The 13,526-nt window shown below is 41.9% G+C and overlaps 1 protein-coding gene and 1 pseudogene across 1 annotated transcript in view; one reads left to right on the top strand and one right to left on the bottom strand.

Annotated features, from left to right (window-relative positions):
• Positions 1-7,179, top strand: part of LOC143956799 (uncharacterized) — a 388,207-nt gene extending 381,028 nt beyond the window's left edge. The window contains exon 4 of the mRNA XM_077466973.1: positions 6,646-7,179. Coding sequence (XP_077323099.1) covers positions 6,646-7,179 — 534 coding nt within the window. The remainder of the gene's footprint in view (positions 1-6,645) is intronic.
• Positions 1-13,526, bottom strand: part of LOC143956800 (uncharacterized) — a 499,331-nt pseudogene that overhangs the window by 330,146 nt on the left and 155,659 nt on the right.

The raw sequence follows: 13,526 nt of genomic DNA, 5'->3' as shown, positions 1-13,526 counted from the left end.
TCATCTCATCCCCAACTTATATCATCTCATCTCATCTCATCTCATCTCATCTCATCCCCAACTTATATCATCTCATCTCATCTCATCTCATCCCCAACTTATATCATCTCATCTCATCTCATCTCATCTCATCCCCAACTTATATCATCTCATCTCATCTCATCTCATCCCCAACTTATATCATCTCATCTCATCTCATCTCATCTCATCTCATCCCCAACTTATATCATCTCATCTCATCTCATCTCTTCTCATCTCTTCTCATCTCATCTCATCTCATCTCATCTCTTCTCTTCTCATCTCTTCTCATCTCTTCTCATCTCATCTCATCTCATCTCTTCTCTTCTCATCTCTTCTCATCTCTTCTCATCTCATCTCATCTCATCTCATCTCATCTCATCTCTTCTCATCTCTTCTCATCTCATCTCATCTCTTCTCATCTCATCTCTTCTCATCTCATCTCTTCTCATCTCTTCTCATCTCATCTCATCTCTTCTCATCTCTTCTCATCTCTTCTCATCTCTTCTCATCTCATCTCATCTCTTCTCTTCTCATCTCATCTCATCCCCAACTTATATCTTATCATCTCATTTCATCTCATTTCATCTCATCTCATCCCCAACTTATATCTTATCATCTCATCTCATCTCTTCTCATCTCATCTCATCCCCAACTTATATCTTATCATCTCATCTCATCTCTTCTCATCTCATCTCATCCCCAACTTATATCTTATCATCTCATCTCATCTCATCTCATCCCCAACTTATATCTTATCATCTCATCTCTTCTCATCTCATCTCATCTCCAACTTATATCTTATCTTCTCATCTAATCTCTTCTCATCTCATCTCATTTCATCTCATCTCTTCTCATCCCCAACTTATATCTTATCATCTCATCTCATCTCTTCTCATCTCATCTCATCTCATCTCTTCTCATCTCTTCTCATCTCATCTCATCTCATCTCATCTCTTCTCATCTCTTCTCTTCTCATCTCATCTCATCCCCAACTTTTATCTTATCATCTCATCTCATCTCATCTCTTCTCATCTCATCTCTTCTCATCTTTTCTCATCTCTTCTCATCTCTTCTCATCTCATCTCTTCTCATCTCTTCTCATCTCTTCTCATCTCATCTCATCTCTTCTCATCTCTTCTCTTCTCATCTCATCTCATCTCATCTCATCCCCAACTTATATCTTATCATCTCATCTCATCTCATCTCTTCTCATCTCATCTCTTCTCATCTTTTCTCATCTCATCTCATCTCTTCTCATCTCATCTCATCTCATCTCATCTCTTCTCATCTCATCTCATCTCATCTCTTCTCATCTCATCTCATCTCTTCTCATCTCATCTCATCTCTTCTCATCTCTTCTCTTCTCATCTCATCTCATCTCATCTCATCCCCAACTTATATCTTATCATCTCATCTCATCTCATCTCTTCTCATCTCATCTCTTCTCATCTTTTCTCATCTCTTCTCATCTCTTCTCATCTCATCTCTTCTCATCTCATCTCATCTCATCTCATCTCTTCTCATCTTATCTCATCTGATCTCATCTGATCTCATCTCATCTCATCTCATCTCATCTCATCTCATCTCTTCTCATCTCTTCTCATCTCTTCTCATCTCTTCTCATCTCTTCTCATCTCTTCTCATCTCTTCTCATCTCTTCTCATCTCTTCTCATCTCTTCTCATCTCTTCTCATCTCTTCTCATCTCTTCTCATCTCTTCTCTTCTCATCTCATCTCATCTCATCTCTTCTCATCTCATCTCATCCCCAACTTATATCTTATCATCTCATTTCATCTCATCTCATCTCAACTCATCTCATCCCCAACTTATATCTTCTCATCTCATCTCATCTCATCTCTGCTCATCTCATCTCATCTCATCCCCAACTTATATCATCTCATCTCATCCCCAACTTATCTCATCTCATCTCATCTCATCCCCAACTTATCTCATCTCATCTCATCCCCAACTTATATCATCTCATCTCATCCCCAACTTATATCTTCTCATCTCATCTCATCTCATCTCATCCCCAACTTATATCTTCTCATCTCATCTCATCTCATCTCATCCCCAACTTATATCATCTCATCTCATCTCATCCCCAACTTATCTCATCTCATCTCATCTCATCCCCAACTTATATCATCTCATCTCATCTCATCTCATCCCCAACTTATCTCATCTCATCTCATCCCCAACTTATCTCATCTCATCTCATCCCCAACTTATATCATCTCATCTCATCTCATCCCCAACTTATCTCATCTCATCTCATCTCATCCCCAACTTATATCATCTCATCTCATCTCATCCCCAATTTATATCATCTCAACTCATCTCATCTCATCCCCAACTTATATCATCTCATCTCATCTCATCTCATCTCATCTCATCCCCAACTTATATCATCTCATCTCATCTCATCCCCAACTTAACTACATGATATCTCATATTAATTTAAATCCGGATGATGAAATTGTATGCCTTGCAGAATTGTCCGGTACCTTTTTGTACATTGTATTCAAATCCTTTATTCTCTAAATAAAATAATAAAAATGTTGTCTAATGAACAGTATCAATCATTCTTTGGACTAAATGCAACTTTGATGTCTTTTATTACAGTAGTGTAACAAAGAAAACTAATCCTCTAATTATGATCCACATTTCAGATCGACTCTTCCTTCCAATCCAAAACTTGCTTATTAACATCGCTGCTGTATCTTACCAATGGGGTCATAGAGTTATTGCAAAGTTTGATGGTGAGAGTGTCGGCATTTCATTTGGATATAAAGCAGTTATAATCTTTGTAATTTAGATTGTAAGCACTAACTAATTACTAAATTGTAATGTAACTGTAATGTCTGCCCTCATGTTGTAAAGCGCTGAGCTGTTGGCGCTATATAAAACCTGTATAATAATAAAAAACAAAAATAATAATAATTGAAGATCAAAAGTATAAAAAAACTTGATACACACCTCAAAAATTGCCACCTAAGTGTATCACCACCGCGCCAACAACCCCTCTCCCAGCTGCTACTTAAATGTATGAATAAATAAACAAGAAGGTGAATGTAGCTAAACCCATCCAAATAATCATAAAATATCACCTTGTAGCGCTAAATTAGTGTAAAAGTAATCAAAATTGAAGTTACCCCTCAAACAACAAATTGTGTGAATCACAACAAAATATCTCTAAAGAAATGGAAAATATATATATTTGTGAAAAGACTCAATGTGATAGTCTTAAAATAATAATACATAGATGAAATCAATAGTCCATAAAAAAAGTTTAAATCCTTTTCATGTGCAAATCTTATCACTGTCCATATAATACTGGTATAGCCTTCACCATACACCCTCAGTGACCGTGCCCCCCTCGTTGGAGAACTCACCAGCTGCAGCGCCCAGCACTCTCGTGCCAGGCCAGATGTGCGTTTAGATCACTCAAGCAATGACAGCAGGTATCCAGCACTCAATGTATATTCTCCTTTAAGGCTTTTAATGGAGCAACCCCTCAAAGCACCAGCTGCGGTGCCCAGTACTCTCGCGCCAGGCTAGATGTGCGTTTAGATCACTCAAACGAGGACAGCAGGTATCCAGCAATCAATGTATATTCTCCTTTAAGGCTTTTAATGGAGCAACCCCTCAAAGCATCAGCTGCAATGCCCAGCACTCTCGTGCCAGTCCAGATGTGCGTTTAGATCACTCAAGCGATGACAGCAGGTATCCAGCAATCAATGTATATTCTCCTTTAAGGCTTTAATGGAGCAACCCCTCAAAGCATCAGCTGCAATGCCCAGCACTCTCGTGCCAGGCTAGATGTGCGTTTAGATCACTCAAGCAATGACAGCAGGTATCCAGCACTCAATGTGTATTCTCCTTTAAGGCTTTTAATGGAGCAACCCCTCAAAGCACCAGCTGCGGTGCCCAGCACTCTCGTGCCAGGCTAGATGTGCGTTTAGATCACTCAAACGATGACAGCAGGTATCCAGCAATCAATGTATATTCTCCTTTAAGGCTTTAATGGAGCAACCCCTCAAAGCATCAGCTGCAATGCCCAGCACTCTCGTGCCAGGCCAGATGTGCGTTTAGATCACTCAAACGATGACAGCAGGTATCCAGCAATCAATGTATATTCTCCTTTAAGGCTTTTAATGGAGCAACCCCTCAAAGCACCTCAGAAAGAAGAACAAAAATCTCCCATAGTGCAACACTGTAAAAACTCTTTAATTCCAAAATTAAAATCCACTCATTAATGCACTCACATGTAAACAGCTTGAACGAAAGCACTTCAAAATCACTCCACTCCTTAGTAACAACGCACTTTACTCCAAGGCATTGGTGGTCACAGTGAATACTGGTTAGATAAGTAGCATAAATACTGTCTCTCACCCTTCCTTCTGCTGTTTGAACTGTGAGCTCTGCTGTGAGGTACCAAACACAGCGCGCCACTCTCCCAGTTCTGTTCCCCGTATTCCTCCTTCCGCCTTGGTTGCAGTGCTCAGTGCAGCAGAGACTGACATTTTGCAACCCGACTTTGGGGCCACATATCTCGGGGCCACTTATAGCTAGAAACCTCAAATTTGGTATGCAAACACAGTAGAACTAGCACTAGGACATCTCCAATTTGAGGTTTCTAGCACCAAGTGACCTCCAGATACATGGCCCTAAATATGGGTCGCAAAATATTTTCGAATCCGGTTGAAATAATTTCGAATTTGGTTGAAATATTTTCGAATGCGACCGATTTTTCAAATTCGGTAGAAAACAAAACAAAATCCGAAAACGAATTTAATGAATTTAACTAATGTAACTAAATGAAATTAATTAATTAACTAATTAAAACTAAATTATTTTTTTTTCCTTTTCCACATGTCTAGCATCCTCCCCCCTCCACTGACACATTTGGCACTTTTTTTGAGGGGGGTGGGTACCTGATTTTGGCAGGTACCCGCTCACTTCCAGATCAGATCACCGCAGTCTGAGCTGGAAGTTCATCCCCCTCTCCCCCCGCAGTCTTCTGGTACACATCACAGGTCCCAGAAGACTGCAGGACCATTCAGAAGGCGCAGCCCGGCTCCGGCATGCGCATTAGAAAACTGACTGTGAAGGCCGAAAGGCATCACTTCCTGTTACCTTACTTGAGATGCCGGTGCCTTCACCCAAAGACCATTGACAAATTGGTTCAGGGGAGGACATCACTGGATCCCTGGAAAGGAACACATCGGACATTTTTGACACATTTTCGGAACCATTGGCAATAATACAGCAATCAGTGCGATTAAAATGGCATTGATTACTGTAAAAATGTCACTGGTGGTGAAGGGGTTAACACTAGGGGGCAGTGAAGGGGTTAATGTGTTCCTAGTACATGTTCTAACTGAAGGGGAATGGGACTGTGTAGGGAAACTAACAGATCACTGTTTATACTCTGTATGAACAGACGATCTCTCAGTTCACTACTCAGAGAACCGGTAACTGTGTATTTATACACACACAGTTCCGGGTTCTCCATGTGCCCCGAGCGATTGTGGGAGCCCGGAGGTGATTGAGACCGCACTGGTATCAGCTCGGGGAATGAGTGGAAGCGTGTGCGCACCCCCGGTGGCACGCGAGCACCCCCTAGTGGCCATTTATGGCGCCAACGTACCATAATGGCGATTCGTGCAGCCAAGCCTTGCTGCTGAAGTAGAACTGCGGCAGCTGGTCGGTATGCGGTTAATTTTGTTGGGAAACTGGAGCTCTTCTATAAAGATCCTCAATCTATTTCCTTCAAGATTGATCAGCACATGCAGAAGGTTTCATTTTGTTGGTTTGAAACGTTGGGAGTTTTCCCATAACACTTTTCAGTTGACCGTATTTTTTTTCATTTTTGCTTGTTCTGGGTAGAAATATATTTAACCCTTAGCACTATCAGGGGTCACATGTCTGCACTTTTTCAATATTCTCTATCTACTAATTCACTCATTTGTACTTTCATTCAATGTACCTCACATGTTCCTCAGATATTCACTGATTCAGATCGATCCAAAACATTTAAAATGAAAAGATTTATTAATTGCTCTACAAGCAAAGTGATTTACATGTTGGAATGTCCATGTAGAAAAATCTCCCAGAACAATATGTCTCCTTTTGCCCGTCATATTACAATAGGCTGAGTGGGAAGCAGTTAATATAAAATGTTGAAAAATAAAGTAATTTTATTAAAACCCTTTTTTTTTACAGAATTCTGATTTTTTTTTTTTTTGTTCTGTACAGGTGGACTGAGGAACCAAGTTTTTGGTCATGCTGGTCTTCATCAATAAAACAAAGTCACATTGGAAATGATCCATTTGGGTGTTATAAGTGACTGAAAGTTTTTATTGCAGTTCACTGGAGAATTCACAAAGGATTCAAGACATATCCGTGTTCTAAAAGTCATAAGTATTTTGGATCCTTTTCAACACTGATCCAGCCTCAGAGGACAACAGGAGAGAAGTCATTTCAGTGTTCTGGAAGTGACAATGGCTTTATAGTAAAGTCCATCCCATGTATACATAAGAGGAGTCATTTCAGCAGATATTTCTTGTTTGGAACGCAACAAAGGTTTTACAATGGAAGCAAAACGTATCACACACCAGAAGATTCACAATAAAGAGAAACCATTTCAGTGTTCCGAATGTGATAAAACTTTTATAGCAAACTCAAAACTTATTGCACACCAGAGGTTTCACACTGGAGAGAAGCCATATCAGTGTTCTGAATGTGGCAAAGCTTTTACACAGAAGTCAGATGTTATCATACACCAGAGGATTCACATTGGAGAGAAGCCATATCAGTGTTCTGAATGTGGCAAAGCTTTTACAACCAAGAAATACTTTTTCACACACCAGAGAGTTCACACTGGAGAGAAGCCATATCAGTGTTCTGAATGTGGCAAAGCTTTTACACAGAAATCAAATCTTATCACACACCAGAGAGTTCACACTGGAGAGAAACCTTATCAGTGTTCTGAATGTGGCAAAGCTTTTACAACCAAGAAATACTTTTTCACACACCAGAGAGTTCACACTGGAGAGAAGCCATATCAGTGTTCTGAATGTGGCAAAGCTTTTACACAGAAATCAAATCTTATCACACACCAGAGAGTTCACACTGGAGAGAAGCCATTTTAATGCTCTGAATGTGACAAAAGTTTACAGTTAATACCGGGATAATCTGCAACCAGAGGATTCACAAGCTTCAGCAGAGAAGCTTGTAGAGAGGAAACTCTGGAAGACGGGGGGTATTAAAGGAGTTGCGGGTGTTCCATTAGCTTCATAGCCCCAATGTTATCCCATAAGGTAGGGATGAAGTGAAAAGATAAAATGCTACTTTATAAAAACAAAATCTGTAAACTGGAATGTAATGATCGGATGCACTGACTTTTTTTTCCTCATAATTCATATATTTATCTTTTTTATGGAGCTTTAACAGAACATGTAATGCATTTTCATCATTCACTAACTGGGCAATGTTACCAAGTGTTTTCTTCATTGCCAGATCCTGAGCTAATACATGATTGACACTGTCGCAGTACCAGAGACTAGGATGGGGTCAAGTGGCATCTTGCAAAGCCTCTGAAGCCTCATTAAGAGAGTCCATTCCAGGTTCTTCTGACTGTTGATACACCATAAGTCAGGTGTCACGGCTCCAGCTAAGCACACCTTCTCCAAACCTCCTCTCCCATGATAAATGCCTCCTTTCCATATTTTATCTCCTCTCACGGGTGACATGTTTGCAGGCAGGTCTGTGACTGGGACACCATTGAGGGAAAAGTCTCTGGTGAGAAAGCAATCCCCTAAGCTGCCACAGGCCTTCCCACACTGGGTTGCTGCTGTTTATGGGATGTATTTAACAGTATCACTTAAGTTCAGCTGGCTAATTGTATTACATCTGGTTCTGATGAAAGTCTCGGGGATCTCATCAGGTGTAGAATGGATGTTCTTGTTATCTGCATTCTCTGTTTAGCTATTACTCCTCTCCATAGACTATTCACACAGCACACCTACAAGAGATCGGGGGCTGAGTGTGAGGTCATATTCCTACCACTTCTGGGGACTGAACTTCCTCCAGCTGGGGTTCACTTTAACCTTTTCACCGCCAGAGCCCTTTTTGCGTTTTTTGCACACATGTTTAAAAAATAATTTTTGCCTTGAAGATGATGGAAATATACCAAACATTATATATTTTCTGAAAGCAGACATCCTAAAAAATAAAATAGTGGTAGTTTACATTTTTTATGTCACATGATATTACCTCAATGGTCTCGGAAACACAAAAAGTCAGTAAAAAAAAACACTAAAGTGAATTCTAGGGAAACAAAATGCAATAAATTACCCACGTTTTTGGTAAAATATAAAAAAACAAGGTATCGCAAAGTAAATAGATACCCAGCTTGCCAAACCTTAAATTATGTGCACCGTGAAATGGCGACAAACTTCAGTAACCTATATTTTCTATAGGCAACACTTAAAAAAAACTCTATAGATATTAGTTTAAATCATTAAATTTTAATCCGATATCCGATAGATTTATAGATAAATCTAGATAATATGATATCATCATTATTAATTTAAATCTTGGGGTCACACCGAAGAGAACTGCTATTGTGAATGTCAACTTCAAGTGGTAAGAAAATAAAAAAAAATGCTTTTCCTCAACATTTGGATGGTTCCTCTGAGCCCCATGTATCTTCTTCACATGGTGGCAATAATTCGGGTCTCACAAGTTAAGGGTAGGGTAACCCAGCTTGGGGAGGTTAAATTTGAGGAAAGTTATTTGTTCCATCAAATGGGGTGTTAGTTGTGCACGGTGTGGATTAAGGATGTTCCCAGTAATAGAGAAAACTCTCTCACTTTGCACACTGGTTGGAGGACAGGATAGTAGTTTCTGGGCAACCAGGCAAAGACCAGGCCACACACTTTTCTTACCATCCCAATAGGTCAAAGGGTCCTCTGTAGGAAGCAAAGGGGCTTCATATAGGTAGGCCCTGACCATTTCAGAGGCACTGCTCTCCTCTCGATTACCTGCTGCTTGACCTGCATCCACCAGATTGTCAAGTGCCTCTACCCAACATGCACATGCTCCACTCAGTTGTTTTTGAGTGATGGTGTCAGGCCTTGAAATAGCAGTCATTGCAGGTGAATGTTCCAAATCGGCCTCATTCAGCATACCTCTTTGTTGCTGCAAATTATGGACTCTTTCAATGAGTTTTTCTTTCCAGTAGGAAAGGCTGTTGTCTCTGAGTGCCAGTTTACCTTTGATCCTGGGATCACACAGGGTAGCCAGCATGAGTTCAGGGCTTTTGCGGACACGGTCATTTAGCCGATCTTTTAAATTGTCTTGTAGCTTTCTGATGAAAGACGCTACATCGGCATGAAGTGGGCTGCCACAAACCGGCTCACTGCTTTCTAGGAATGATCGCATTTTATCAATAAGATAGGTAAACAAGGGTATGACCTGTCCTAGGCTGGCATTGCTCTGACTCAAGTTTTCCGTCACATTGCGAAAAGGTTTTAAGACAGAAACAAGCTGGCCAATTATACACCAGTCATCACGTCCCAGTGTGGAATCAATCCCAATGCTATGGTGAGATGATATATTGTGGATGGCTGTCTTTTGCTCCAAAATGCGTTCCAGCATTTCCAGGGTATAGTTCCACCGGGTGCTGACATCTTGTTTCAGGCGATGTATGGGGAGCCCTGATTGTTCTTGCTCCTCCCTCAACAGTTGACTAGCAACTACACTGCGGTGGAAATGCCCTGCAATTTTCCTGCAAAGGTCCAAAATGTGAGCAATCTTGTTGTTTTTCTCCACTGGGATTGCACCCTTGACCACTAAATGCAGTATGTGTGCAGAACAGCGCACACTGACAAAAGATCCATCTTGGAGTGCTTTGACCATGTTTGAACCTCCGTCTGTCACTATGAACCCAACAGAAACATTGGTGTCTGCCTGCTCTCCAAACCAATTGGCCAACATCACTCTAATTGCCCGCAATATGTTGGCAGAGCTGTGTCTATCATCGCGGACTTCTGTGTGCAGCAGGAAAGCTTGATAACCCTGCTGGTCTTGAGCTGCAGACCTGCTTCCTGATGAAGTTTGAGCTCTTGCAGTAGTGCCACCACCAACAGGCACAGTGGCCTGCTACCAGTGTGCAGTCAAAGACAGGAAAGCATGTTGACCGCTGGGAGCTGTCCACAAATCAGTGGTCAAATGTATTGTCTGACCCTCAGCTTTGGCCATTTTTTCCTTTAATAATGCAGCACACGAATGGTACAGTGCTGGAACAATCTTTCTGCTGAAAGTTGTTCGTGCAGGAATAACGTATCGTGGAGCAACGGCATGCATCAGCTGTTTAAATGGCTCCCCTTCAATCATGCGAAAAGAGGCTCCTCCAACAGCAATGAATTGGCCAATGAGGCGGGTGATCTTGTTGGCCTGCTGTTTTGACATGCCCTTGGAGCTAAAGCCAACAAAACTATCTAGGGTAGGCTGATAATGTCCTTGGGAGGATGAGGAGCCTGATTGGGCCTGCAGTGGAACTACTGCATGTGGACGGTTTGTCCTAATTGAACCCTCTCTATGGGCTGTGCTCTGAGTCTGTGGTGTGGCTGAGGAGGTACCACCAGTACAGTCAGAGTCTGTTATGCTGCTTCCTGCTCTACCATCTTTTTCTGCCTATGCCCGCAGTAAAGTAGAACTGTGGTGATTTCTGAGATGCAGGTTCATACCAGCGTTGGTTAAATGTCCCAACTTTTTACCCCTGCTGACTTGCTTCCCACACAACTTGCACTTTGCAAAGAACCCGCCTTCCACTGTTTGGAAGTATTTCCACACATTGCTGCGGCGGGATGCAGCCCCTTTACCCTGATCACTAGTAGTAGTATGGGCTGATATAGCTGCAGCAGGTAGCACACCAGTGGTGGAAGCTGTTGCAGGGGTGCTGGGGAGGTCGGTGTTATCATCACAGGATTCTTCCTCTATAATAACAGAGGGAGAAGGGGAGTTAGCAGCAGATGAAAAAAGTGGACTGCTACCTGTCCTACTCCTCACAGAATATTCCTCTTGCACGTGCTCTACGTCATGCTGCAACTCTTGTGGGGTAAGAGTATATAAAACGTCTGCAGTGGTTGAGGAAAGAGGAGCATCACATTCAGAATCATTCTCTTGGGACAATGATATACAGGGGAGGGCTGGCAGCGTTAAGCCTGGGGGGCAAGTCCAGTCGAGTGGCCCATTGTACCACCGAATCAGCCCGCCATCCATGCCCACCGGGTTTTATAACATGTATTGATATTATGAAGCAAGACAAATATGATACAGCAATGACAGCATGACCCCGGTCTTGGTAAAGAGCCGATGACGCGGCTCTTTACCCATGTGATTGGCCATGTGAGTGTCCAATAACAGCCAATCACATGTAAATGACAGCATGTAAAGAGAGCCAATCAGGGGCATCTCCTCGCAGGGGAGACTGTACAGAAAATTAGGGTACTGATGTTGTCAGTGCAACATGTTGTCAGTGCTGCCCTAGTAGTGCCCATCAGTGACACCAATCAGTACTGCCTTTCAGTGCCACCCATTAATGCCCATCATTGCCACCCAGTGCCCAATTATACCGCCCATAAGTTCCACCTATCGGTGCCACCTATCAGTGCCATCACCTATCAGTGAACTTTAGTGAAGGAGAAAAATTACTTACAATACCTTGAAAAAGTATTCATACCCCTTCAAATGTTCCACATTTTGTCATGTTACAGGCAAAAACATAAATGTATTTTATTGGGATTTTATGTGATGGACCAACACAGAGTGGCACATAATTGTGAAGTGAAAGGGAAATGATAAATGATACAAATAAATCTGTGAAAAATGTGGGGGGGGAATTTGTATGGCGCCCCCCAGAGTCAATACTTTGTAGAACCCCCTTTCTCTACAAGTCTTTTTGAGGATGTCTCTACCAGCTTTGCGCATCTAGAGAGGACATTTCTGCCCATTCTTCTTCTTTGTAAAATATATCAAGCTCTGTCAGATTGGATGGAGAGCGTCTGTGATCATCAATTTTCATGTCTTGCCACAGATTCTCAATTGGATTTAGGTCTGGACTGTGACTGGACCATTCTAACACATGAATATGCTTTGATGTAAACCATTCCATTGTAGCTCTGGCTGGATGTTTCAGGTCGTTGTCCTGCTGGAAGGGGAACCTCCACCCCGGTCTCAAGTCTTTTACAGACTCTAACAGGTTTTCCTCTAAGATTGTCCTGTATTTGTCTCCATCCATCTTCCCATCAACTCTGACCAGCTTCCCTGCCCCTGCTGAAGAAAACCATCCCCACCACATGATGCTGCCACCGCCATGTCTCACGGGGGGGGGGGGGCAAAAAGTTGAATTTTGGTCTCATCTGACCAGAGCACCTTCTTCCATATCTTCTCTGATGAATGCTCTCCTTGCCCGGCCGGTCAGTTTAGGTGGACGGCCATGTCTTGGTAGGTTTGCAGTTGTGCCATGCTCTTTCCATTTTCTGATGATGGATTGTGCAGAGCTCCGTGAGGTTTCAAAGCTTGGGAGATTTTTTTATAACATAACCCTGCTTTATATTTCTCCACAACTTTATCCCTGACCTGCCTGGTGTGTTCCTTGGCCTTCATGATGCTGTTTGTTCACTAAGGTTCTCCAACAAACCTCTGAGGGCTTCACAGAACAGCTGTATTTATACTGAGATTACATTACACACAGGTGGACTATTTATTAATTAGGTGACTTCTGAAGGCAATTGGTTCCACTAGATTTTATTTAGGGGTATCAGAGTAAAGGGGGCTGAATACAAATGCCCCTCCCCCACACTTTTCACATATTTATTTGTATTATTTATGATTTTCCTTCCACTTCACAATTATGTGACTCTTTGTGTTGGTCTTTAAATTTTTGGTTGTAACATGACAGCATGTGGGGAATGTCAAGGGGTATGAATACTTTTCAAGACAATGTATTTACATTTTTTTTTTTTTATTCTGCTTTTTTCATATTTTAGCAAAAAATAAACCTCCCCCCCTGTGGTGATTAAATACCACCAAAACGAAAACTCCATTTCTGTGAAAAAAGGCCAACAATGTAATATGGGTACAGTGTTCCTTGACAGCGCTATTATCATTCAGAGCCCAGGTTCACACTGACATCAGGAAATAAATCAAGCGAGTACAGATGAACTATTGAGCGATTTCATATTCGCATGTCAATCCCGACTTTGGGGTGCGATTTCAGAGACATCTGTGCGTGTTCCTATACAAATGTCTATTGAAATCGCATTCCGAAGTTGCTAAAAGTAGTACAGAAACTACTTTTGGGAATCGGTTTGACACTGCAAGTGGAATCGTTGCGCCGATTGCATGCCAAATCACTCCAATGAGAACCTGGGTTTAGGCCGGGTTCACATTGCAGCGATGCCGGAACGCTGCGAATATACTGCGGGTTCCC

Source organism: Lithobates pipiens, unplaced genomic scaffold, assembly GCF_037356315.1.
Source record: "Lithobates pipiens isolate NorthernLeopardFrog02 unplaced genomic scaffold, aLitPip1_a1.2 Scaffold_41, whole genome shotgun sequence".
Taxonomy (NCBI): domain Eukaryota; kingdom Metazoa; phylum Chordata; class Amphibia; order Anura; family Ranidae; genus Lithobates; species Lithobates pipiens.
Note: the sequence above shows the minus strand (reverse complement) of the source record. Positions and strands in the feature narration are given on the sequence as shown.